This window comes from Panthera tigris, chromosome C1 (genome assembly GCF_018350195.1).
Source record: "Panthera tigris isolate Pti1 chromosome C1, P.tigris_Pti1_mat1.1, whole genome shotgun sequence".
NCBI lineage: Eukaryota > Metazoa > Chordata > Mammalia > Carnivora > Felidae > Panthera > Panthera tigris.
In genome coordinates this window covers 116942521-116966526 of record NC_056667.1, presented here as the reverse complement: position 1 = coordinate 116966526, position 24006 = coordinate 116942521, and the positions used below count along the sequence as shown (strand labels likewise).

At 56.0% G+C, this 24006-nt stretch overlaps 1 protein-coding gene and 1 long non-coding RNA gene across 4 annotated transcripts; both read left to right on the top strand.

Moving 5' to 3' along the window:
• The first annotated feature begins 14410 nt into the window (after positions 1–14410).
• Positions 14411–16276, top strand: LOC122240881. Of its 2 annotated transcripts, XR_006220627.1 has the most exons (4): positions 14411–14629; positions 14750–15076; positions 15309–15379; positions 15822–16276. It is a non-coding gene; the product is annotated as an uncharacterized LOC122240881 (long non-coding RNA). The 2 variants fall into 2 exon arrangements; XR_006220625.1 differs by having other exon boundaries at positions 15309–16276.
• Positions 16277–19425: 3149 nt separating this feature from the next.
• On the top strand, positions 19426–22123 carry LOC122240880. 2 transcript variants are annotated; one of them, XR_006220624.1, is made up of 3 exons: positions 19426–20071; positions 20158–20264; positions 21481–22123. XR_006220624.1 is itself a non-coding variant. In XM_042994247.1 (3 exons), the coding sequence occupies exons 1-3, from the start codon at positions 19489–19491 to the stop codon at positions 21483–21485; spliced, it is 924 nt and encodes a 307-aa protein (XP_042850181.1). In that variant the 5' UTR covers positions 19426–19488; the 3' UTR covers positions 21486–22123. The 2 variants fall into 2 exon arrangements, 1 of the variants encoding a protein (XP_042850181.1); XM_042994247.1 differs by having other exon boundaries at positions 21252–22123.
• The last annotated feature ends 1883 nt before the right edge of the window (positions 22124–24006 follow it).

The window sequence follows — 24006 nt, the reverse complement described above, 5'->3', positions numbered from 1 at the left end:
AAGGCCCTGAAGCAGCAAAGGGTTTGGCATGTTGGAGAAACAGGAAGAAGCCTAGAAGAGACAAAGTGAGGTGAGCAGGAAGAAGTTACCAGCGGAAGTCAGGGGCAGGGGCCTGGCCATGCTGGCCAGTGTGCAGGGGAGCGCCAGGGTGGGGGGTGGGCTGCGGGTCTTTGGCAAGGGCATGGGGTGGCCCGACTTAGGTTTTCAAAAGGCCGTCCCAGCTGCTGTGTGGAGAATGGAACTTCACAGGGCAAGGAAATGAAGGGAGCCCAGCCGGGAGGCTCCCATGGGAGCTGGGACCAGGTGGTGGTGAGAAAGTCCACAGAAAAGGCAGTGCTCAGGCGGGACTCTGAAGGCAGGACAGGCAGGGCTCGGTGATGGGCAGGGAGGGACCAGGATTACGAAGTGCGGGGTGTCGGTGTGGAGAGGGCAGGAGGGCAGGTACGAGGCTGTGGTTGCTGCCCTCCAGGACGCCAGGTGGGACCTGCCCTCGCGGTCCTGACTTCGCCCTCTGCCGAAGCCGCCCCGCAGCCTTGCCGCAGAATAAGCTGAGGTGTTCTATCTTTGCGGTGGTGGTCCCCTGTCCTGTGGGCTGGGAGATGGGGGACAGTCCCCCATCTCTCACCAAGTGGACTCAGCAGGCTACATTTCCGTTCCAACCTCCCACAACCTTGTTTCTTGTGAAGGAGGAGAGAACCTTCGCTCGGCCAGAATTCCAGGGCAGCGGTGGGGCTGAGAGGTGGGGTTGGCGTGTGCGTGCGTGTGTCTGCGTGCGTGCGTGCATGCACGCGTGTGGACGGTGGCTTTGGGGGGCTCTGCGTGGGAGGGGGCAGCCATATGCTGGGACTGTTGGAAGGAGGGGCAGGAGGCGGGTGGAAGGTTGGGCAGGGCTTTTGAGATTCTTTCCCAGATGAGCCCCGCCCCCTCCCCCCCCCCCCCCCCCCCCCCCCCCGCCCAGGCCTCAGGACAGTTTCCAGACTCGTAGAATGATGAATGGTTCCTGTGCCCAGGCCATGGTCAAGGGGCCGAAGTCTACCTTCCAGTAGCTTGGGGCTCAGTGGGAATGCAGTGACAGGGAGCCACACGTCATTGGGGGCGGGGGGCAGAAACAGGGGAGGTCATCTGGATGTAAACTGGCTAGGAAACAGACAGTTCCAGCTGTGTTTCCCCACATGTCCCAGGGCCCGAGGGGTGTGTGTGCTCCAAGCCATTCTCCCAGAGGGGCTCACTTCTGTCTCTAGCCAGTGCTGCCGACCTGCTTGATTCACTTCGTGTAGCACATGCCAGGCAGCCCGGCTGCCAAGCAAGGCCCCAGGTAGGTGCTGACAGGTGAGGGAAGGAGATGGGCTGTGGAGACAAGACCCACCCAAGCCAGCCCCTAGCACTGGGGAGGTCTGGCAAAGGCCCCATGCCAGGAATCACATCACAGCAGCTCGGCAGGTAGGTAGTGGCCTAATCTATTACCTCCTCTCTGACTACTGGTGGAAGGAGGCCCAGAGATACCCTGTGACTTCCCCAAGGTCACACAGAGACTGGAAGACCAGCAAGAGGCAAGAGTAAACCCGGTAGGCAAATTCAAGGACACTCCGTGAACCAGGGGTGCCCAGAATCTCTCTTCCCTCCCTCCCGTCCTCCCTTTCTCTCATCTCCCTTTCTTGTCACTCAAGAAAAAAATTATTTGAATATCACTACAAGGCTGGCTGTGCCCTCAGAAATTCCTAATCTGTGAGTGTCTCCTCCTGGGGGTGCGGGGCCCTCTGCCCTCCGAAGGGCTTGTGGGTAAACTTGCGATGAGCTATTTCTAAGGTAGGAAAAAGAAAACTAGATCACAGAGCCCTGGGGAAGGGCTGTGCTTGGCACAGAAAAGAAGTGATCCTGTCAGCAGGCAGGTAGGCGGGGGGCTCCTCTCCACAGCTGGGATTGGGGGGGGCCAGCCCTGGGGGTATTTCAGGGGCCCCAGGGGGCAGGCCTGCCAGGAGCAGGCCCTGTCCTCTGAACCCAATTCCTGAGTGTGTGAGCTCAGGCAGGTCCTACAGAGGGCCCGAGGCGCCTACGGACTAGAGGCCACGCACACCAACTGCAATGTTCTGTCTGTCTGTCTGTCTGTTGGGCTGAATATCTGCCTTACTCATCTGGGCCCTGAGTCACTTCGTTTAAAATGCTGTTCCTGGAACAGAGCTGGGCATCAGTGGGTGGGCCTGAGTCATTTCTGCCATTGGGAGCCCGTTCCATGAGCCCAGGGAGCACCGAGGGCCTGAACGGGCCAGCCTCATGGGCACGTGAAGCCCCGGGGGTGGGGGCGGGGGGATTCAGGGCTTCGGTGCAGCCATGGTGCTTAGTGCACAATAATGGCCCCGTAAGTGTTATAGCTATTACCATTGCTGTGGTGATTGTCGCTGTCATTCTAATCAGGAGAGAGGGACATGGGTTCAGCACCCAGCAGCTCAGATGACAGCTCCTGAACAGAGCGAGGGGGCCAAGATCACGCCTCACATCAAGGGCACCTGGATGCGAGAGGTGCAAGGAGAAGGTGAGGTCACCTGGGGTGACTGAAGGAGAAGGGTGGGGGGAGGGGCGCAGGAAGGAATGCTCGCGGAAGAGTCAGGTCCATTGGCAGGAGCCAGGACGGAGAGTGTACAAGTGAGGAGGGTTTGTGCCCACGACCCCCAACCCCGGTGCCAGGCCTTTATGAGTCCATAGCTGCTTTTTTTTTTTTTTTTTTAAATTGTAGGAGTATTACTGGGATAGAATTCACATATCATACAATTTACCTCTGTAAGGTATGCGATTCAGTGGTTTTCAGTACAGTCACGGCGTTGGGCAATCATTAACACCACCGATTTTAGAACATTTTCGTCACCCCCCCAAGCCCCACCCCACACCCATTAGCAGTCACTCCCCTTTTTCCTCTGCCCCCACCCCGAGCCCTAGGCAATCACTCACCTCCTCTCTGCCTCTGTAGGTCTACCTATTACGGACAGTTCACATAAATGAAATCATGCAGTACAGAAGAAGCCTTTTGTGTGCGGCTTCTTTGGCTCAGCATAATGTTTTCAAGGCTCACCCACGTCATAGCACGCATCAGTATCTCAGTCCTTTTTATGGCTGAGTAACATTCCATTGCATGGATAGACCACGTTCTGCTTATCCGTTCATCAGTTGATAGACATTTGGGCTGTTTCCACTTCTTGGCTCTTGTGGAGAAGGCTGCTGCGAGCATGTGTGTGTGTGTATGTGTGTGTGTGTGTGTTTATGGGGACACAGATTTTCAGTTCTCTAGAGTATATGCCAATGCATGGACTGCTGGCTCATGTGGTGACCCTATGTTTAACCTTTTGAAGAACTTCCTAAGTGTTTTCCAAAGTGGCTGCACCATTTCACACTCCTACTGGCAATGTATGAGGGTTCCGAGTTCTCTGCATTCTTGCCACTACTTGTTATTATTATAGTTATCTCAATGGGTATGAAGAGCTATCTCGCTGTGGCTTTGGTTTGCATTCCCCTGATGGCTAGGGACAATGAGCATCTTTTCATCGCTTTACGTATCTTCCTTGGAGAAATGTCTGTTCAGATCTTTTGCCCATTTTTAGATTGGATCATCTGTCTTTTTATTATCGAGGTGTAAGTGTTCTTTACATATTGTGGTACAGTTTCTTTATAAGATATGTGATTGGCAAATAAATATTTTCTCCCATGCTGTGTTCCCCTCCCCCCCGCCGCCCACGCCACTTTCTTGATGGTGTTTAAAAAAAATTTTTTTTAATGTTTATTTATTTTTGAGAGAGAGAGAGAGAGAGAGAGAGAGAGAGAGCAGGGGAGGGGAAGAGAGAGAGGGAGACACAGAATCTGAAGCAGGCTCCAGGTTCTGAGCTGTCAGCGCAGAGTCCGATGCGGGGCTCCAACCCATGAACCGTGAGATCATGAACCTGGAAGGAACTACCCAGGGCCCCTCTCCTCAGCGTATCATCTGGTGTGATGTAAATATCCTGAAGGCTTCCATGGTTTCCCAAGCTTGGGTCATCCTTGGTTAAGAAAAGTCAGTAAGCTTCTTGGTTGCAGGACTTCTCAAGGCCACTATTGTTATGCTGCCAGGAGTTTTCAAGAGAGGGCTAACATACTACGTTTCCCCCCAGTCAACTCGACTAGGAGATTGTGTTTTCCTTATGGCATCTCCTCGGTTTGGTGATATCCGTATCTCACCTCGGGAAATGCTGCCCTCATGGCAGGACCCTGGGCTCAACTCATGTCCCAGGAGGGAAGAAACCACCAGAAGGCAGGGATCAGGTGGGCTGTCAGGAGAAGAGCCCATGGCTGGGGAAAGAGCAAGGACTCAAAAAGATTTCTAACCAGGTGTCAAGACAGGGAGAGTTCAAAGTTGGATTCTTGGGGAAAAAAAAGCAAGGGGTGGAGTGGTGCCATTTGTGTGAGTTTGTGGCATGCGTGTGTGTTCAACGTGTTCGATGTGCTTCCTGTGGACACATATCCATGTATATGATGGAACAAAAGGCATCAGAATGGCTCCTGTGGTTCTACCTGGGGAAGGCAAGCAGAAGGTCCTCGAGTAGGCTTTACTTCTAAGGGGATTTTCATCACATCTTGCTTAGGTTTTTGTTGTGTTGGTTTTCTTTTCTTTTCTTTTCTTTTCTTTTCTTTTCTTTTCTTTTCTTTTCTTTTCTTTTCTCTCCTTCCTTCTTTCCTTCCTTCCTTCCTTCCCTTCCTTCCTTTCCTTCCTTCCTTCCTTCCTTCCTTCCTTCCTTCCTTCCTTCCTTTCCTTCCTTCCTTCCTTCCTTCCTTCCTTCCTTCCTTTCCTTCCTTCCTTCCTTCCTTCCTTCCTTCCTTCCTTCCTTCCTTCCCTTCTTCCCTTCCTTCCTTCCTTCCTTCCTTCCTTCCTTTCTATTTTTACAAGAATAAGGTTTACCTGAATTTACTTGCAACAAAATTAATTACAGTGCCAAAAGGAACAATTTTTTTTTTTAAAGAAAAAGGAACGATTTCCAGAGTGTGGCAAGCGGAACTACTACAATGAACTTAGAACATGCGAACGTTTCCCGGGCCCCAGCCCCTGCTAAGCCTAGGTGAGGGCGGGCCCCAGAGTGAGAGGAACCCCCGGCCTGGATGCTCATGGAAACAGAGTCCGCATGGCAACGGAGACTTTTCCTTTTCCCTAAAGAAAAAAACTGGCTACCCAGAGGGTGGGGGAGGGCACGGCCAAGGTGGGTTGGGTAGGGGCAGGACGTTAAGGATGGACTTAGGGCTATGGCTGTACCTCAGGCAGAAGATTTCTTTTTGGCTGCCGCGCTCTTCCTCTGCCTAAGACACCTGCCCCTCCAGCTGTTGAGGAGCTTTGGGGGAGCGAGCCCAGAATTTGGACAGTGTGAGTTTCCTGGATAATGTGTCCCCGGCGCAACTTTCGGGAGGCATCTCCTTCCAAAGGGGACGTCCCTAGATTGCTTCCTCCCTGACTCGGCCGCCCGAAGGAGAGGTGCTCCCCTGACTACCCCAGCCCCTTGGGGAGCTGGTGAGGTGGGGCTGCCCGGAGCTGGAGAAGATGGCAGGCGGGCCGCCCTCCTGTGCCCCACCCGCCACCCCAGATAGCCCCTTATCGCTGTTGTGTCTTGCTGGCTGGGGGCTGTCCAGGGCAGGCTGGAGCTCTCCTTTGCCCCAGCTCTTGGCATCGGCTCCCCTGCCCTCTTGCCATCCTGCCAGACCCCCAGGGGCTGGAGGACCAGCTCTTGAATCTGTCTGAACAGGCAGAGCCCCGGGAGCTGCCAAAGAGCCTGGCTGACTGGCTACAGACCCGCACCCCAGACCGACTTCGTTGCCTCCTTCTGGGCCGAAACACTGCATGTCCCCTAAGCATCTGCTTTCTCATTTGAAATGTGGGCCCTTGAGCTCTTCCTGGCAGTGCCTGGGTTGTATGGAATGGCGGGATGGAATGAGAAGCAGCTGGCCCTGGCCTTCCGCCCAGGGACCCCAAAGCCCGGCTCCTCTTGTTCCCGCGTGGCTCTGGACAGCCTCTGGGCTGGTTCTCGCCCCTGCCCTACCGACACAGTGCACCCCAGATCCTTCCTGAGGCCCACAGGGAAGGGCTGGAACAGCTCGGCGTGACCACAGACCAGGCACCCAGGGGTCCCACTTACCTTTCTGTGTCTAGTCCCGACTGGGTGATGTCTCAGGCAGGACTCCCCCCCCACCCCCCCCCCAGGCTGACCCCACCTCGGCTGGCTTCAGTTTGCAATATCTGGGAAATTGGGACTTTGGAGCAGGTGGGTTTTGGAGCCTTTCCTGTAAGGTCCTTGCCTGTGCAATGACCCTCCCCCCACCCCAGCCCACCCTCCAGCCAGCCACAGCTCCCTCCATACCCTACCCTGCACTCCCCCTTGGCACGACAAGTTGGTCTGAGCTGCAGTCTCCCACCAGGGGTGATAGGCCAGAATCACTCAGCCCAGGGACTTTCTTAAAGGTGCACATTTAAGGCAGGAGGGCTCCGGCTGGTGGGGGTGCCAGAGCCGTGACTGAGCCCTGGGTGCTGGGGGCAGACATGAGTTTGGAGCCGGGCTCCATTGCTGACTGGCTTCAGCACTAATGGTGGAAGTGAGGCACTGTGACACAGTGAGGACCACAGAGGAGAAGCTCTCGTGAGGGGTGAGGGGTGAGGGGTGAGGGGCTTTCTGCGGCCCCTCCTCCCAGTCGCACCACATAGGTGACTTAGCCCAGAAGGTCAGGCCATGATATGGGGCTCAGGCGGTCTTAGTGGCCCCAGCAGGCCCTGTCCCGGCGACCTTGGCATTCCTTCCTTCTCTGGCCTCTAATCTCCCCTCTGCCTGCTGTGGCCGCCCCTGTCCCTCTGATCTATCACCAGGCTGGGGGCTCCCTCCCTTTCTCCTGTCTCCTCCAGGGCCTGTGGCCTCTGCCTTTCTCCCTCCCTGCCGTCCACTGACTTCAACAGAAACCAGCACAAAGAAATGGCGTCTTGGAAAGACTCTTATAGGTAGATGCACCTTTCAGCCCAGAAGGAGGACAGGGTGTGGCCTTCAGGCTGGGAGCCTCTGGGGCCCCCTCTGGCATCTTGGTTTTCACCGTGGCCCCCCTTGTAAGCCCTCCCTGGGTGCCCGGTAGCACTGGGCTCAGAGGGCTTCCTGTGATCCACATGGCGACCTGAGCAGGGAGGAAGTGTTATTTTTACTTTACAGGGAAGGAAGTTGAGGCACAGCTGGTTAAGTCACTTGCCCCAAGCCACAGCTGGTTAGGGCCAGAGTTTAAACCCAAGTCCACTGGCCCCAGAGCCCGAGCTTTGAACCACAATGCTGATGCAGCCTCCTTGAGCCTCAGTTCGTTTGTCTGTGAAATGGGGGCATAGGATGTCCCTCAAAAGGGGATTTGATGCTGTCCTACCTGGGCAGGGTCTGACGTTGTACCTGGTGTGCGTGTTTCTTCTCTTTCCTGTTCTCTTCTCCCTGGGGTTGAATTCCCCAGTGTCACCTGTACATGGCACGACAAAGTCTGGCCCTACCCCTGCTTGGAGCAGAGGTGTGAGAGGGAGGGCAGGTCCCAGAGGGTGTATCACCCACCCCTGGTTCCCGCACGAGGGCCCACACCTTCGGCAGTGGGCCCCCTAGGGTGTGGGGTGCCAGACCCTCCCCTCTCTTGTTCCGTGTGGCCTCATCCCTACCCAGCCCTGTCCCCAGGAGTGGGGGCCCTTGCAGGAGCCCAGAAGTTGGGCTTCTGTTCTAGCTACTCCTGAGGCTGCACGGTGGGTGGGGAGGGGGTGCTGCCCATGCCCTGGGAGCCCCTTGCTGTGCCTTAGCACCCCGTCGGGGCATTCCTCGTGTCCCCTCCGCCTCCGGTGACCCCTTACCACCATGTGATGTCCTCACCACACCTCATGCTGGGCAAACAGGAGCCGTTGCACAGCGGTCTCCCCGTCTCTCTCCTCAGACCCCAATTCACACACTTCCGTCTCCTCATCTCCTGCTGCAAGTGGGGGAAGTGTCCCTCGTCTCCGAGGCCACACTTCCTCTTGGACCCTGAGCCCCAGCCGTCCTGACTTCTTGAGGACTTTGGGCTATAGGGCCCCTCTCTGCTGGCCCACCATCCTGGGACAAGATCTAGCAGCCTCCAGCCGCATCTCCTCCTCTGCACTCCATCCAGCCTGAGCTGCTCCAAACGGACCCGCGCCCTCTCCAGCCCAAGGCTGCAGGGCCCGGTGGCCGCTTCTTCGTCCCCATCTTGCTTCATCAGACTCCTTTGCGGCCCACTCGTCACCCTTCCCGCCCTCTGGCAGGGCGTGGTCCTCGGCCCTGTCCTCTCTGTGGGGACACCCTGAGGTGAGGCGAGCCCTCCAGGCCCGGTGGGTGCACCCTAGTCCCTCCCCAGCTGCCAACCTGACATCTCCACCTGGGGGCCTCCCAGGTGCCCCAAGCTCATCAGGGCCAACCCGAGTTTTTGGTTGTCCCTTGTTCCCCATCTTCTCAATAAATATCAACTGCCCCCCCACCCCATCCCTCAGCCACTTCTGTCAGAAAGCTGGGTCTCATCTTGACTCCCTTTGCCACCTGCCCCACACCCAGTCCACCAGCCAGGACCATTAATTCTACTTCTGGAACCATCTTGTCTGTGCTTGTCTGCTTCTCCCTGTCCCTAGGCTGGTGCCTTACCATATAGGCCCCGGTCACTTCCCTGCCACACCTCCTAGCGGGACTCCCTTGTTCCCTGGCCCTCCACACTGTGAACAGACGGAACTTATAAACTGAAGAGTGAGGCCCTAAGGTGCAGCCTCCAGAGGCTCCCAGCCAGGCCGCCACCATCGGGCCCGCCTGTGCCCCCCGCTCCACGTCTAGTCTTCCCCCCCACCCCGCCCCAGTCCCACCGCTGCTCTGACGCTCCTGCGGCTGCTACACTCACACACTTCCTTTCGGTCCCACCACGTGTCCTGTGGTCTCCAGCCTCAGCACCTCTGTGCTCTCGCCTGGCTTGGTGGGTCTGGCTTCACTCCATTTACAGGCAGAACAGCGGAGGCTTTGTGGCAAGATTCCTAAGTCCGGGAGAACCTCAGTCTAGCCAGAAGCCCATTCCTTTGTCCCTTTTGGGGGCCCCAGACGGTGGGGATCATCCTGCCAGGATGTGCTATAGGGCGCTGTTCTGGGCATTGCCCGCCGTGCAGTGGACACATCGGAACCTGACAGGCCTGAGTCTGCCTGCCACCCTGCTGTATCCTTGCTGGGGACTCTGGCCTCTTACCCAAGCTCTCTGAGCCTTAGCTTCCTTGTCCGTAAAATGGGCTAATAAGTACTTACATGCAGAGCCGTGAGGATTAAGCAAGTCAGTATTTGTACAAGTGCCTGACTCATGGTGGGCTGGCGACAAATGATCGTTTTCATTATGATAATGGGGCCCTTGGTCTGGGAGGGCGTCTGGACGTGGGTGGTGGTTGGGGATCAGGTATGTCAGGCCAGCAAATGTGCCCGCTGAGTGTACAGCCCAGGGCTTCTGTGGGAGAAGCAGAAAATGCCCCCCGGCTCCCAGCAGCCAGCACTCCAAGAGGGGTCCAGGAGAAAACATGGCGGACTCCCGCGTGCCGGTCTGACCAACGGCTACGCTGGCGTGTGACTCTCTTGGCGGTGGGGACCAGAGAGGGATGGTTGATCAGGACTGGGGGTGGTGGGGGTGGTTTCCAGGGTCACTCCCAGGGTGCTGACATGATGCGTGGGGTGTGGGTAACTGGAGGGACAGGAGAAGGGCTCCCCGTGGGCCAAGGCCAGGGGGTGGGTGTGATTTGGTACAAGCGGGGGCAGAGTCAGGAAATTGGGCTAGCATGAGCCAAGGCTCCACATTGGGAAGAAGGTAGACGTGCAGCTGGGAGGTGATGCTGGCGTTCAATAACCAGCCGAGGAGAAGGAGAGGGAAGAGCAGGAAAGATATTGGCCCTTCAACACGTGGGGTGTCATGTGTCCCTTACCACCACTTACATGTGACAGGAATGAGACTCAGGTTAAGTGACTTGCCCACGGTCACACAGCTGTCGACTCCAGATTTAATCTGGAAAGCAACAGAAAATCACCGCAGGCAGGTTTGCAGCCTGGGGCAGGACAGAGAGAAAGCAGCCTCGGGTGGGCAGAGGTAAGTAGCTTGTGCTGCAGAAGGCCAGGGAGGGGGGTGGGATGGAGAGTCTATGTGGGCTGGTGGGGGAGGGATGGTGGGAGAGGGTGTCAGTCGGGGAGAGCACGGGCCTCTGCACCCACCAAGGGGGCAGGTGACTCAGACTTCGAAACTTCTAGCCCTTCCGGCTCTATTTCTGTGGCCTGGGCCTACTCCCCTACTCTGAGTCTCTCCCACTCAAGAGTCTCTGGGTTGGGCTGGCCCTTGCGGCCCAAGACTGCCTTCTGGTCCAGACCCAGAGAACAAGGCCCAGGGCTCCACACCGGCCACTGAGCCTCCCGTTTCTTAGTCTGGCTGGTGTATACGTGCACCCCAGGCTGGGAGCATGGCTGTGGGCCCTACCGCAGGCTGCTTGTAGGCAGATTCACTTCAAGATGTTCCAGAAGGTGTGCACACTTTGGGAAGCCACCCCCCTGCAAAGTTCACCGCCAACCCCAGAACCCACTGAGCCTATCCAGGGATGGCTTCTGCCCTAGGAGCTGATCTCTAGAGACTGTGCTGGGCTGTGCCTAATCCAGACACAACGTTAATCCAAAAAGTAAGTTAGCAGCAAGATCGGGGGGCTGGGCTGGGGTGTTGTGTACCCCTGGAGGAAGGTCAGCAATTCGGAGCAACGGCCAGAGTCCTGGGTGGGCAGGGAGGGTGGGGGCGCATGGGTCTGAGGGGGCTAGAGCAAGAAGCTGGCTGGGGGGCAGGCACCCTCGAGTCCCTGGTGCTGTCAACCCATCAGCGGGTCTATCCACCTTCCAGTAGGTGTTGTGCCCGACCACAGGGTCTCCCAGAGAAGCTTCTGGGGATGCATGTGGGCATGGAGACATCCGTGCCTGGAGAACCAGATCCCCAAGGAGTTGTCCACGGGAAAGCACCCGTTTCGTGGGGCGTTCATTTTTGCTACAGTCGCTCACGGGAAGAAACAGTTCACTCATTCATTCCAGAGACCTTCACTGAACGCCTCCTGTATGCTGATGCTTGCCTGGCACTGGGGTTTCAGAAATAAAAAGGTGGAAGGAAAGAAACCCACGTTCATTGTTGTTCCCTCTCTGTGTCACAGGTGAAACACGTGCTTTTGCCGGTTGGGGCAAAACCTGCGTGCCAGCCATGGTCCTCTGGCGCCTCCGTGCTAACTTTCTAGCCCGTGACCTCCGCCTTGTTACCTCACCTCTGCACAGCCTCCTTGCCTGGTTGCACTGAGGAATAAGTGATGTCCTTCACATACGGTGCCCAGCCCAATGCCTGGCACGTGGAAGGCTGTTCAGGAAAGACGAGATGAGGGAGCAGGTTCAGAGAGGTTAAGCCACTTGCCCAGCGACACGGATTGCGTTTGAACCCAGGCCTGAGGAAGGCCAGAGTCCCAAGAAACCTGAGCCTCTCGGCTGCCCCGGTCCCCTGGCCTGACCGTTTGGCCACACTGGCTGGCTAGGCTTCTGGAGAGCCATGCCCTGCAGGATCCCTGGGTTGGCCCATCTGAAGACCTTGCAGGGTTCCCAGAGTGTACTGATCCCCAGCCGGGCGTAGGTCCCTTCTGGCAGGGTGCTCGGCGCCTCCCCCAAGTCCTCCGAGCAGAGCGAACAATTTCTCCCACCAGCCTCTTGCACAGTGGTTGCGCCATGGCTGGCAGCTGGGTTTAACGGTAATGTTTGTTTTGAACTTGATGATGTTTGTTGGAGGAAAATGCTTCTAAGGGAGGGGCAGGTGAGGCAGGGAGTCGGGCAGAGGGGGCTGCCCCCCCAGCCCCCCAGGCTGCTGAAACTCCCTCTGGGGGGTTCTCTCTACCTGGCGAGCTCCCCACTCCCCCAACCGTGTGCAGACCCTTGGCCAGAGCCACGGAGAATGGGTGCCAGGGGCACCTGGCAGGTGAGCGGACCCAGGAGGCAGGGACGATGATTGGTGTCTTTGCCAAGGTCAGCTGACTTGCTGGGCCATCTTACGGGCGAATCCCTTAACCTCTCCTCCGCAGCCTGAGAGCCAAAATACGTGTCAAGTGCTTGTCAAACTTCTCATGAGCAACCGTTCCTTTCGGCCTGGGACTGCTTCACTTAGCACTGAGAGTCCTGCGCCTTGAGAAACACCCCGGGCTCGGACAAACCAGGACAACTGCTCACCCTGTAAGCCTTTTCCCATTTCACAGGTGTGGAAAGATTGGCAAAACTTCAATTATATTTTATTTTTAAAAAAATTTTTTATGAATACAATTTATTGCCAAATTGGCTTCCATACAACACCCAGTGCTCGTCCCAACAGGTGCCCTCCTCAGTGCCCATCTCCCACTTTCCCCTCTCCCCCTGCCTCCCATCAACCCTTCTCTGTATTTAAGAGTCTCTTACAGATTGCCTCCCTCCCTCTCTGTTTGTATCTATTTTTTCCCCCTTCTCTTCCCCCATGGCTTTCTGTCAAGTTTCTCAAACTTCAGTTTTAGATGGTGAAGAATCCTGCTGTCATTGGTGTAAGACGAGTGCTTTGAAAAGCCCAGAGGTCCACGCCAGAGGCCAGGGCAGGCACTGTGTTGGCCCCATGCAGATCTTTCCATCCCCTGAGGCTACCTGAGGTAGAAACAGGGACCCAGGAATAAGTTGGCCCCTAATGGGCTATGGGCTATGGGGCTGTGCCCAAGTGCTTTGGGGCTGGCCGGATCAAGAAGTCTTTGAGAACGAGAGACATCTCCCCTGGGCTCCTGGGCCCCACCGGGAAAGGGGCCCGCGGGGGGAGGCAGGAGCTCTGAGTCCCTACCTGCAGAGGGCCTGCCCCCTGAGCTGGCTGTCCTGGGCAGCTCTGTGGCACCATCCGGGTCAGCAATCGTTCACGAAATAATGCTGAGGGAGCGCTCACTTTGTGCGGTGCTGGGGGCGGGGGGGGCGGTGGTGGTGGTGCCAAGCTCTGGGGGCTTGGCGAGGAACGAGAGACACAGCCCCTGTCTTCACGGTGCTGGCGCTCCCAGTAGGAGAGAGGCATGAGCTCCCAACCAGAAGCAGACCGATTTCATTGCGGCTGTGGTCAGTGCCATGAAGGACAAAAGGGGCTCAGGCGGGTGGCCTCAGACCTAGTCTGGGAGGGCCCTGCGAAATGTGAGCTGCTATTCTGAGGATGACGGGGGAGCAGCTGGAAAAGCGCTGTGGGATTGTGACCAGGCTGGCCCCTTTAGGGCTGTGTGACCTTGGGCAAGTGGCTTGGTGTCTCTGAGCCTTGGTGCTTCCTCTGTGCCATGGAGATGGTCCGCATCTATTCCCCGTTGGTGGGAGGCTTCAGTGGGTGCTGGGGGTGGTGGTGGGGCGGCAGCTGCCAGAGGCCAGTACTTCATTTGAGAAACTGCTGCATTTGATTGGCTGTGCCTGGGGAGGGGAGAGGGAAGAGCACTGACTGTGACCTGCCACCCAAGGTTCTGGCCTGAGAGCAAATACCACCCAAAAGAGCCGCCTGGCAACTGGGGATAGGGGACAATCACAGTCCGGAGAGATAAGGCTAGTAAACGCTCAACAATTAGGGCACAATTATGGACTTAATTGTGCCCTCCTGCTTCTGGGCCTCTAGGGATCCACCCCAAGCTGTCTCCCTGAGCCCAGCAGTCAGATTTTTCACCCCGTCAGTGGGGCTTTCTGTGGATTTTTTTTTTTTTTACATTTATTTATTTTTGAGAGACAGAGTGAGACAAAGCACGAGCAGGGGAGGGGCAGAGAGAGAAGGAGACACAGAATCCGAAGCAGGCTCCAGGCTCCGAGCTGTCAGCATGGAGCCTGACACGGGGCTCGAACTCATGAAGCGTGAGATCATGACCTGAGCCGAAGTCAGACGCTCAACGGACTGAGCCACCCAGGTGCCCCTCTGTGGATTTTTACAACGTCAAGATCTACGCTGTGTCCCCACAGAGGACCCGGACCAGCAGCCTCAGCCTCACCTGGAATTTCTACAAATGCAGATCCTTGGGCCCCCATCCCCCACACCTGCTGTGTCGGAGACTGGGGGCTGGGTAGCGCTCCAGGTGATGCTGATGTTCTAAAGTTCAAGAACCACCGAGCTGTAAGGTTTTAGACATTCCAAGTTCTGTTCCATCCCTTTTACCAGCGATAGAGCTAGTGATGGCTGGAACTGATGGGTATTGGGCATTTTCTGGGTCCCACCCTGGGCACCTGCCATGCATTGTCCCAGGACAGCCTGTGAGGCAGTCGTGGTCATGACCCTGTGTCACAGAGAGGCAAACTAGAATGTGGCCAGGTCACACTGCTAGGGGTTATCACCCAGGCACCCGGCTCTAGTCGCACAGCATGAACTGCCAGACCACCCCGAGGCTCAGCAGTTGGTGATGACACGGTCAGAGTCCCACAGCTCGGGAGCTAGCTGGGGCCTGGATGTCCAGTTCTACCAATCGTTCATCTAGCATTTCAACCATGGGCAAATAACTTCACTGGCCTCGGTTTTCCCACCTAGAGAAACGGGATGATAGCACCCACCACAGGGATGATTTTGAGGACTCCACGAGGTAATGAAGGGAACAGCGGGTAATCAGGAGACATGGGACATGTGCCGGGGCTCCCTTTTTTCTTGGGACTTGTAAAGAGATGTAATTGATCTGTGCCTCATTTTACCCATGAACACCAAGGGAAGGAAGTCCTCTGGACCAAGGTCAAGTTGGGTGAAACGAGTGCTCTCAAAGGCCATCTCTAGAAAGGGCACTGGGCTCCCAGGGCCCCTTGGGCAAGCCTCCAGGCTCCTGCTCACCTCCTATGGCTCCCCAAGGCTGGAGATGCCTGCCAGCGAGTTCATCTGGGACTCCTCAGCTCTGGCCTAAAGATGGCAAGATGGCCAGTTGAGTCTACCCACCTCTGGGAGACACAACAGAGGGGCCCAGGAGGGCAGGGCTGAGGTGAAGGGCGAGGAGCTGCACACTGACCTCGTCATGGCTACTGACCGATAAGGCCCGATAAGGGTAAGCGAACTATCTCTTCCCTCCTGCGCTCACTGCTGAGTGCCCGGGTCCGGACGGAGCCTGGCCTTGGCGTGGGGCTGGCGGGAGGGGCTCTCCTCTGCTAGGAACGTGCTCCACCCCTCTCCCTTGCCCCGAGGTCCTGGGGTGCGGCAGAGGGCCCGGCTGTCCTTCCCCAGTGTGTGACTTTGGATGGACCACATCACCTCCCTGTTTTTTTTCCACATGCCAATAGGGTTGGGCATTGAGGACTGTGGCTGTGCAGGATGCCTGGCATGTAGCAGACACCCATCACGGAAGCATTTGGTAAGGCCGAGCACCTACTGTGGCCGAGCACCTGTTGTGCGGATGGACACATCGGACTGACAAGGCTCTCACCCACAGAGGCCCCTACCCCCACGGGGGAATCTGGCCATCCCCACAACCTGCCACACCAGGACACTCGTTTGAGGTGGCCATGCCCTTGTGGGCCTTACAGGCCTCCTTGATGTCCCAGAGGGTGCCACCATGTCCTGATGTCTGTCCATTCTGGGGGCCCCATCTAGGAGGGCCTTGGGCCTGGTTCCCTGGGAGGGGGGTGGAATCTGGATGGGGGAGTCTGGCCGGCCTTGCAGGTCTCTGCACTGGGCCTATGTCTCTCATCAGGCAGTCCTGGGGTGTTCCTCCCTCCCCACCCCCTGCCCCGTGACTATACCCCTTTCCCTCAGTCCCATCCTGGCCACAGAGTCAAAGCCTCATCCTCCCCTAGGCCTCAGCCAACTCTTCTGCAGAGGCCTGGGGGCCCCAAGTCCTGGCCACAGAAGGAGCATGGAGTTTGGGCTCAACCAGACTCACCTTCTCATCTAAGGGCAAGCTCTGACAAGGGCTGGGCACAGGGGGAGGTCAGTGAACCTGACTTGAGCACCCTGGGGGGCGGGCCCAAATGGAATGCGTGTGCCTGGCTGCAGGGGGAAGACGAGAAGACCCCCCCAGCATGGCCTTGTTTGAAATGCTGTGTTCATACTCTCCTCCGGCCCCACCTGCCCAACACAGGTTCCAGAAGGAGGCCTGTCTCATGATCCCCAAGGGCAGGCCCCTGAATTGCTCTGACAAGGTCCACGGGAGAAGGAACCGCCTTGTGATTCACGAAGCATTTCCAGCTCTGGGATGGGGCTTCCAGACCACTGCTGCTAGAAAAATGTCACTGGGAACGCAGATGCTAGATCTGGGAGGAGCGGCTGGGCTGGGCTGGGGGCGGTGGGGGAGGAGGCTGAAGGCCTGGTGGAGGGAATGCAAATTGGCATCATGAATTATGCATCAGCCCAAGCTTCTCACACGTTTGGGGCTGAATGAAATCATGTTAGCCTGGAGAAGGGGGAGGGGAAGATGGGACAAAGATGAGCAGGGCCTGGCCCTGGGCAGTCAGAAGGGATGTCTTGCTAGGTTTCTGGGGGGCCCCGGGAAGGTGCCTGGGCAGGAGCTGGAGGCGTCTTCCTGAGGTCAGCCTTTTTGCTGTGTGACCGCAGGCCAGTCTCTTACCCTTTCTGATCAGTGCATTTCCTTATGGACATAATCTGAATGAGAACCTCTGCCCTGTCTCACCATGATTATGAGGGCCAATTAATTTGCATAATTTTGAATGATCTACCTAAAGTGAATTGTCATTATTTGAGAAAATAAAAATGACTATCACCATCTTACCATTTATTAAAGTCTCCCTGTCTGGGTGCAGAGCCAAATGCTTTACACTTATTTTTCATGTGAGCCTCCCAACCATCCTTGCACCCATGGGTTAGTATTGTCTCCATTTTACAGATGAGAGGAATGGGGCTCTGAGAGGTTAAGTCATTGGCCTGAGGTCACACAGCTGTTAAGAGGAGAGCCAGCAGTGGATTCAGTGGCTGCAGGGATGATGTGCCATGGGCCTGGGGGAGGAGGCAGCTCTCCTGGGGCCTGCAGCAAGGCAGTCTGGCTTCAGAGGAGGAGTGACCTGTCTTCTCCCGAGGAGTGAGAATCTGAGGCCTTGCTGGGGGCCTAGGCGAAGCTGGTGCTGTCACGGAGGTTCAGTGTTGTTCCCAGAACGCCTGTCAAGATGCTGGTCCTGGGAAAACCACCTGGTCAGGACTCCCTGAAATGGGTGATGAGTTTGACTCAAAAGAAAAATAAGAACCAGCATTTATTGAGCAACTACTGGATGCTGGGCCCTGTCCCAGGTGCTCCTCCAGGGCTAATAGACCATTGGGCCGTGGGGGATAGCTATTGTCACACCTGTCCTACAGATGCAAAGTAATGTCTTTACATTCTGCGGGCTCTAAATCCGACCAACCGGGTGCAGACACTTAGCATAGGAGACAACTTTATTTTGTTATTTCAAGTCAGGAGCCTGCAAGTCATACAATGAAAATGGTCTCATTCCCAGAGTGCAATTGGAAGCAACGCTCGAGTTTTGTAACCAAAATAGTGATGGTCATATTAGAGGAAAAGGCTGGATGGTTTTAACTGACTTTCTTTATTCATGGGAAAACATACTGTGTCTCTGGTTTGTTTCCAAACGTATCCGCGATCTGGGTGGTCAGTTGCCAATGCACCCAACCCGTATACCCCAATAGTGTTTCATCCATCCAGTTATCCATCCACTCGTCTATCCACCCACCCATCCACTCATCCACTCATCCATCCATGCATCCGAATAATCCAGTGGGAGGGGTGGGGCTGGAGAGGGAGCATTTGCTTTTATGTGTTTCCATGCACTCACCATCAGCAGGAAGTCTGCTTTTCAGTAGTCACTAAATCGCTGCTAGCTAGGTTTAGATCTTGAAATAGTGCAATTTTCATGTATCATTAGGACTCCATCCATCCACCCGTGCACGCATCCATATGGGATGTCTGCCCACATCTATCTTCCCAAGTGTCTACAGTAACTTACAACATCAACGTTGGAGCAGGATCTGCCCCACATCCTGGGAGACTGTGCTTCGAGGCGATTCCCTGGTGACTTGAAACGTAAAACCACACCTTCCTGTGTGTCCTTGGAAGTCCCTGTCCCGCCTTTGCGGAGTTTGGGTTGTCCTCACTGGGGTGGGGGTGGGGCTCGGCCACCCCCTCCCAGCCGGTGAGCCTGAGAACTTGGTGGCCCACGCAGCCTGCCGCCTTATCGCTACTGTTTGGTGTTACTACTTATCTTCTCTCATGGGAGGGCTTTTCCTGCCTTGCCAGCTTCCACTCCCTCCTCGCCTGCCTCCTGTCCTCCCACTGCCCCCACAGCCTCTGCCAACCAAGGTCACTGATGACCTCCTAATTGCCAGATCTGACAGGCACTTGGGGGTTCTTATCGCAGTTGTCTTCTCTGTGGCATCTGAGGAGGCTGACCCTGCCCGCCTGCTCTCCGGCTTCCTTGGCTGGTCCGGGCTCTGGACAGCTGCTATTTGGTGACCTCCCGGGTTCTTATTCCTGTGTGCCTCTGTGGGCTCTGCTCCCTCAGCTCTTTGTGGAGTTCCCAGGGCTCTAGCTGTGCGCTCTCCTGGGGTGCAGGCATGCTCCCATGGTTTCCTCTGCCGCCTCTGAAAGCCCCCGGGACAGATTCTGTGTTCCTAGATGCCTCGCCCTCCCCACCCTGCGGCTGGCCAGGCGCGCTGAACAGACACCTGGTCAGTCACCCAATGACGCAGGTTCCATTTGCTCCGTTGGTCCCATTCTACAGGTGAGTAAACTGAGATTTCTGTGAGGCCAGATACTTGCCCAAAGCTGCTTAGGAAGAAACTGGTCAAAGGGGGTTGTAGACTCAGGCCTGTGGCCCTGGGTATCCACCCTTTTCCTGAGACTGCCTCCCTCAAGGTGAAAGGATAGGGGGCCCCAGTGAAACACAAACAAAAGATACAAAACCCTGTTGTTCAGGTCTGTGGTCCGTCATTAGGGCTTCCTCTCCCCAGTTGGCAGTTGAGAAGACAGAGGCTGGGTGAGTTAAATGACTTGCCCAAGGTGACACGACAGTCAGGCTTCAGAGTCTGAACGCTGGAGGCAGGCGCTTGACTGGATATCCCAGCTCTAACATCAGCTGTGTGACCTTGAGTATATCACTTAGCCTCTCTGTGCCTCAGTCTCCTCGTGTGGATAAAGCTGATTATCATCTTCAAGTGGGGAACAAATTTGTATGCTGGTAGGTCACCATGAGGATTGAATGAACTTAATTATTTAGAAGAGTCCCAAGTGTCATTCTGTCCCTCCAAAGCCCATTTCTTTCCCACACCCTGAGGAAGTTATGTTTTTTAAAATTGTCATGTTCTTCCTCATGCCATTCCCTTTGCCTGAAATGTTCTTCCTTCCTTATCCTTCTGGTCAGTTGAAGCTCGCGCTTTTAACACTCTGCCCAAATGTCCCCTCCCCCAGGCAGAAAAGCGTTCCTTCTGTCATAGCCCCTACGGGGCCAGGTCACAGGGATGCCTTCAGCTGCAAGATGCCGAAACCCCAAACGAGCAGGCTTAAGCGGTGGGGTGATCTGGGTCTCACAGAACTGTAGGCCCAGGGGTGGGGCCTTTGGGGAAGGCTCAGCACCTGTTCTCCACAGCAATCCTGGCTCTGCTTCCTCTGTGGGCAGACAGCCTCTCTGGGCAGGGAACGAGACAGCTCTGGGCTCACGCCCCTCCAGGACGGCAGCCGGAAGAGGAGGCAGAGGGTCGATCCTGGACGCTCTCTGGACGAGAGAGAAACCGTGGTCCCGGAGCCCCCAGAAACCTCTATTCCAGCTTTGGCGACCCGCATCCGATCACCAGCCAGGAGCGGGTGCCACCACGACGGGGGCGGCAGTCGGGGCTACCCCTGGGGGAGGAACACCAGGCAGCTGGTGGGGTGGTGGGTCGTGGGTCCCGGATCAGGGCGCTGGTAGGAGGGAGGACGTGACCAGGCTGGGCAGACGGGCGATGAACGGGGGCAGGGTCATTGAACCGTCTTGCGCAGGAACGGTGGGCACGGCCCGTCTTTTCCTCCCTGTACCCCTGGCCCGGCACACCTACTACTCACTTGGTAAGTGCGTGTGGAGTAGACCCACGATGCTCTCGCGGTGCACGGCTGTCAACCATTCACTCACCCACTCGTTCGTGCCTTCATAGCTGGGAGCCCTTTCTTCAAATGGAATACTTGGCAGGAGCCAAAGATGAGGAACATACTTGATGGACCAGCTTTGAGGTCTCCGCACAGCACGCCCTTCCTTCCCCAGGTGCGCCCGGGGGTCCTGAAACAGGGTATTCATTCCACGGGGGCAAGGTTATGCCATAGAATTCTTGGTGGCCCTCGCTGGCTCAGATCCTTTCTGCTTGACGTCAGCCGAGAGCACCGAGCCCGGAGGTGGCCACATGACTGCGGCAGAGGACGCGGGTGCCAGCGGGTGTCCGGTCAATACCCCGTTGGATGACAAATGGAACGGGCTTTGCTCTTCCTTGGGCTGGGGGAGGAACAGCCTCCAGGGAGCTGCAGCTCGGCCGTGTCTCTGCGCTGCTTGCCCAGAGGCTGACACTGAGGCTGTGGCTCCCAGGCCGTTCTGTCCTCTGCCCCGGGCCCAGCCTCTCGCGCGAGGTGTTGTGGCTACGCAGATGTCTGAGGAAATGGCTGTTGGGCGGGAAGTCACGGTTGGGGCCCGTGCGTCTGGGCCAGACTTGAGAAGCTCTGTCTGCTTCTTATGTTTTATCACCTCCTTCTGACGTCAGGCTCTCCTGACGTTTATTGTCCCCTTTAGGGCCCTTGGAGGGCTCATCTGGAGTCAGCAAGTCTTGTGAGAGAAGGGGATGTAGTTGAAGCCGGCAGGTCTGGGGGGCCGAGGGTGGAGGGGAGCTGTCCCCCACCCAAGGCATGGCAGTGCCCCCAGGTTTTCCCTGCAGACACGATCCGGATAGGAGTTGGGCCCTGCCTGGGGCCGGGGTCCCTCCCAGGCTTCTCAGCTGGAGGGAGCGGGTTGCTGTGGGGAGACTTACTATGTTGGGGTGTCGCCTTTCCAGGACAGATGATTTGAGGACGGGTCCTGAGTCTGTAGGCCCTGTTGATGGGGTAGTGACTGATCATTCTTTCCTACCTGTTAGGCACACGGATGTTTATTTTCTTTATAATCTCACAAATCAGATAATTAGAAAAGAGTTCTTTATTGCTCTCGAGAGAGTTAAAACTCCAAGAGGCTCTAACTCTTCCCCTCTACCTCTCTTCCCTTTGGCAGATGCTGCTAGTTTCATACCTCGTATTTATTCTCCATATCTTTTTTTTTCCTCACGGAAACCTGATTTTACTCAGATGGCAAAGTCCCCAACTCAAGGACCGCGTCCCTTGCCCCCGTCTAGAGCCAGTATTGACCAAGGGGACCTGGACAAAAGTTGTTGAGTGGGAAGGCACGCTGTTTAGTGCATCGTCTCTCCTTTCCACCGCAATTCTTTCTGCTTCCTGCCCAGAATGAAGACTTGATGGCTGGAGCTCCAGTGGCTATTTTGGAACACGTGGTCTGCTTAAGGGTAGATGGTGCACCAAAGTGGCAGAGCAGAAAGATGGAAGTCTGAGTTGCTGAGGACCTTAAGGAGCTTCCCAATCATTGCTGGACTTCTTTATATGAGAGAAAAGTAAAAGTCTATCTTGTTTAAGCCACTTGTGTGTGTTTCCTCTTTGTGGTAGATCAATGACGAAAATATGTAGGTCATACAATTCTTCCTATACAGATACTCTTTGCGGTGTGACTTTGTAGTTCCCCTATCAGAGATGGAGCTGGTTTCCTCACCATCTGAATCTGGCCTGGCCTTGTGACTTGCTCTGGCCAACAGAACATGGCAGAAGTGACTGTGAAACGGCGGGTCCTGACGTCGGTCCCAGGAAGTTTCGCATGCTCCCGCTCACTTTCTTGGAACCCTGCGCAGCTGGTCTGCTGGACGACGAGAGACGCACGGCTCAGTCCCCATCACCGTCCTAGCTGACCACCAGCCGACCTCAAACACGTGAGAGGTGTCATCCTAGACCAGCCAGCCCCCCGCTGACCCATCTCTGATGCATGAACCACCCAGCCAAGATCAGCCTCCAGCCTGCCGAGGCCAGAAGAACCTTCCAGCCAAGCCAGACTTAAATTGCTGACCTGCATGATGTCGAGCTGAGTAAATGGCTGTTGTTTGAAGCCTCTAAGTTTCGGGCTGGTTTGTTACACATCATTAGCTAAACGATGCACTCGTATCCACCAAATGGAGCCATCACAGAGACTTTGAAATATTAAAAAGGCAGCCATATTTGCCACCTTATTCTTACCACCAGGCCTCCAGGTTACATTTCCCCTTTATGTCTATTTTCCTCCTTTTCCACTTCCAATCTATTCCTTGCATCCCAGAATCTTAGTGTTGGGATGGGCCTTCTCCTTGAGTTTGATTTTCTGCTCACCCACCGGAGGGCAAGTTACTCGCACACACTGTCGTGTCACGTTGTATGTCTCCGACACCTAGGGGCTTCCCTACAGGTTCCGGCACATTGAGGAGGTGTTGGAAATAGGTCCGCTTGCCTGAGAACCTGGCGTCTAAGTTCTAGAAGGCCCCCCATCCAGTCAAGGTCTAGCAAAATCGAAGACCCACAGGGACTGGCAGGATGGACACAGAAGACTGGGGTGGGCCCTAGGGAGGGGTGGGGACTGCAGGGAGCTGTGCAAGCCCCTCTACAGTGGACAGCTGCTACTCACCTGCAGATTGGTGCCTGCTTGTTAGATTTCCAACAACCTCCTGATTTTTAAATGTTGGTAACTAATTTGATTAAAAAATATATATATTTTTTATTTTCGAGAGAGTGAGTGAGCATGAGAGAGGGGCAGAGGGAGAGAGAGAGAGAGAGAGAGAGAGAGAGAGAGACTCCCAAGCAGGCTTCACACTCAGAGCTGAGCCCAATGCGGGGCTTGATCCCACAACCCTGGGATTGTGACCTGAGCTGAAATCAAGAGCTGGATGCTCAAAGGACTGAGCCCCCCGGGCGCCCCAAGATTTTTAAAACGTCACTTGTGGACTGGTATTGTAGGGACCAAGCACAACATACCTGAGGGCCAAATTCTGCCTTTAGGTCCCCAGTGGGTGACCTTGGATCTGGTGTCACCCCCACCACCAACACAGGTGTCCCAGCCTTTGTTGCTCGGTGGTCCTGGTTGCTGGCATCCGTCCTCCCCAGATGACAGGTCCTGGGCTGAAAGGACACCCGCCCCTTTCGAGGGCCTACCGTGGGCCTCGAACTTCTCTGAGCCTCCTCTTGGCTAGAAAATTCTTTCTGAAGAGGTGTCCCTAGCAGTCCGCGGCCTTCATCTCCTTTGCGACTTCCCTCTTGGAACGAACCTGGGGCTCCAGAGTGCATCTTACCTCTCCCTTCCATTCCCCAAACTGCCCCACCTCACGTACCCAAAGCTGTAGAGTCTGACACACCCAGGTTCAGAGTCCAGCTCTGTGTCCTCTTGGGATGTTGCTTAACCATGTCTGAGACAGTCGGGACAGTGAGCCGACACAGGCCGTGTGCCAGCACAGGGTTCAGCTCGAAGTAGGGGCCCCTTGGGGGTTTGCTAGACAGGCAGCAACTGTCTGGGGAGGCTGAAGAATGGGGTGCAGGGGGCCTTCTCAGGTATCGATCTCTGTCCTCGGGCATCAGGGTACCAGAACCCTCTCCCCGTCCCCAGCCCGCAGACGTTTCCTTCTTCTCAGGGTCATTCTTGCCACGGATGCTCGTGTGGATGTGTATATGCTCGTGCGTGTGTGTGTGTGTGTGTGTGTGTGCACACATCTGGTGACAGCACGGCCCTGGCCACTTTTAGGTCTTATTACTTTAAAGAGCTGTGGACGACTGTGGCTGAATTGCAAATCCAGAAAATTCTTTCAGGGTGGCCTGTGCCATCCCATCTTGGGCTTCTCTCTTTCCTGAGACTCCTCTATTCTGAGCCAGGCCGGAGTCACCAAAGGACCTGGTCCCTTGGCCTC

Excerpts from the sequence above, each read along its gene's own strand:
- LOC122240880 (XM_042994247.1), top strand. The coding sequence starts at position 19,489 with ATGCCTTCAGCTGCAAGATGCCGAAACCCCAAACGAGCAGGCTTAAGC. Across the intron at positions 20,072-20,157 it reads GCACACCTACTACTCACTTG|CTGGGAGCCCTTTCTTCAAA; the intron begins GTAAGTGCGTGT and ends GTGCCTTCATAG. Across the intron at positions 20,265-21,251 it reads GCACGCCCTTCCTTCCCCAG|ATGCTGCTAGTTTCATACCT; the intron begins GTGCGCCCGGGG and ends TCCCTTTGGCAG.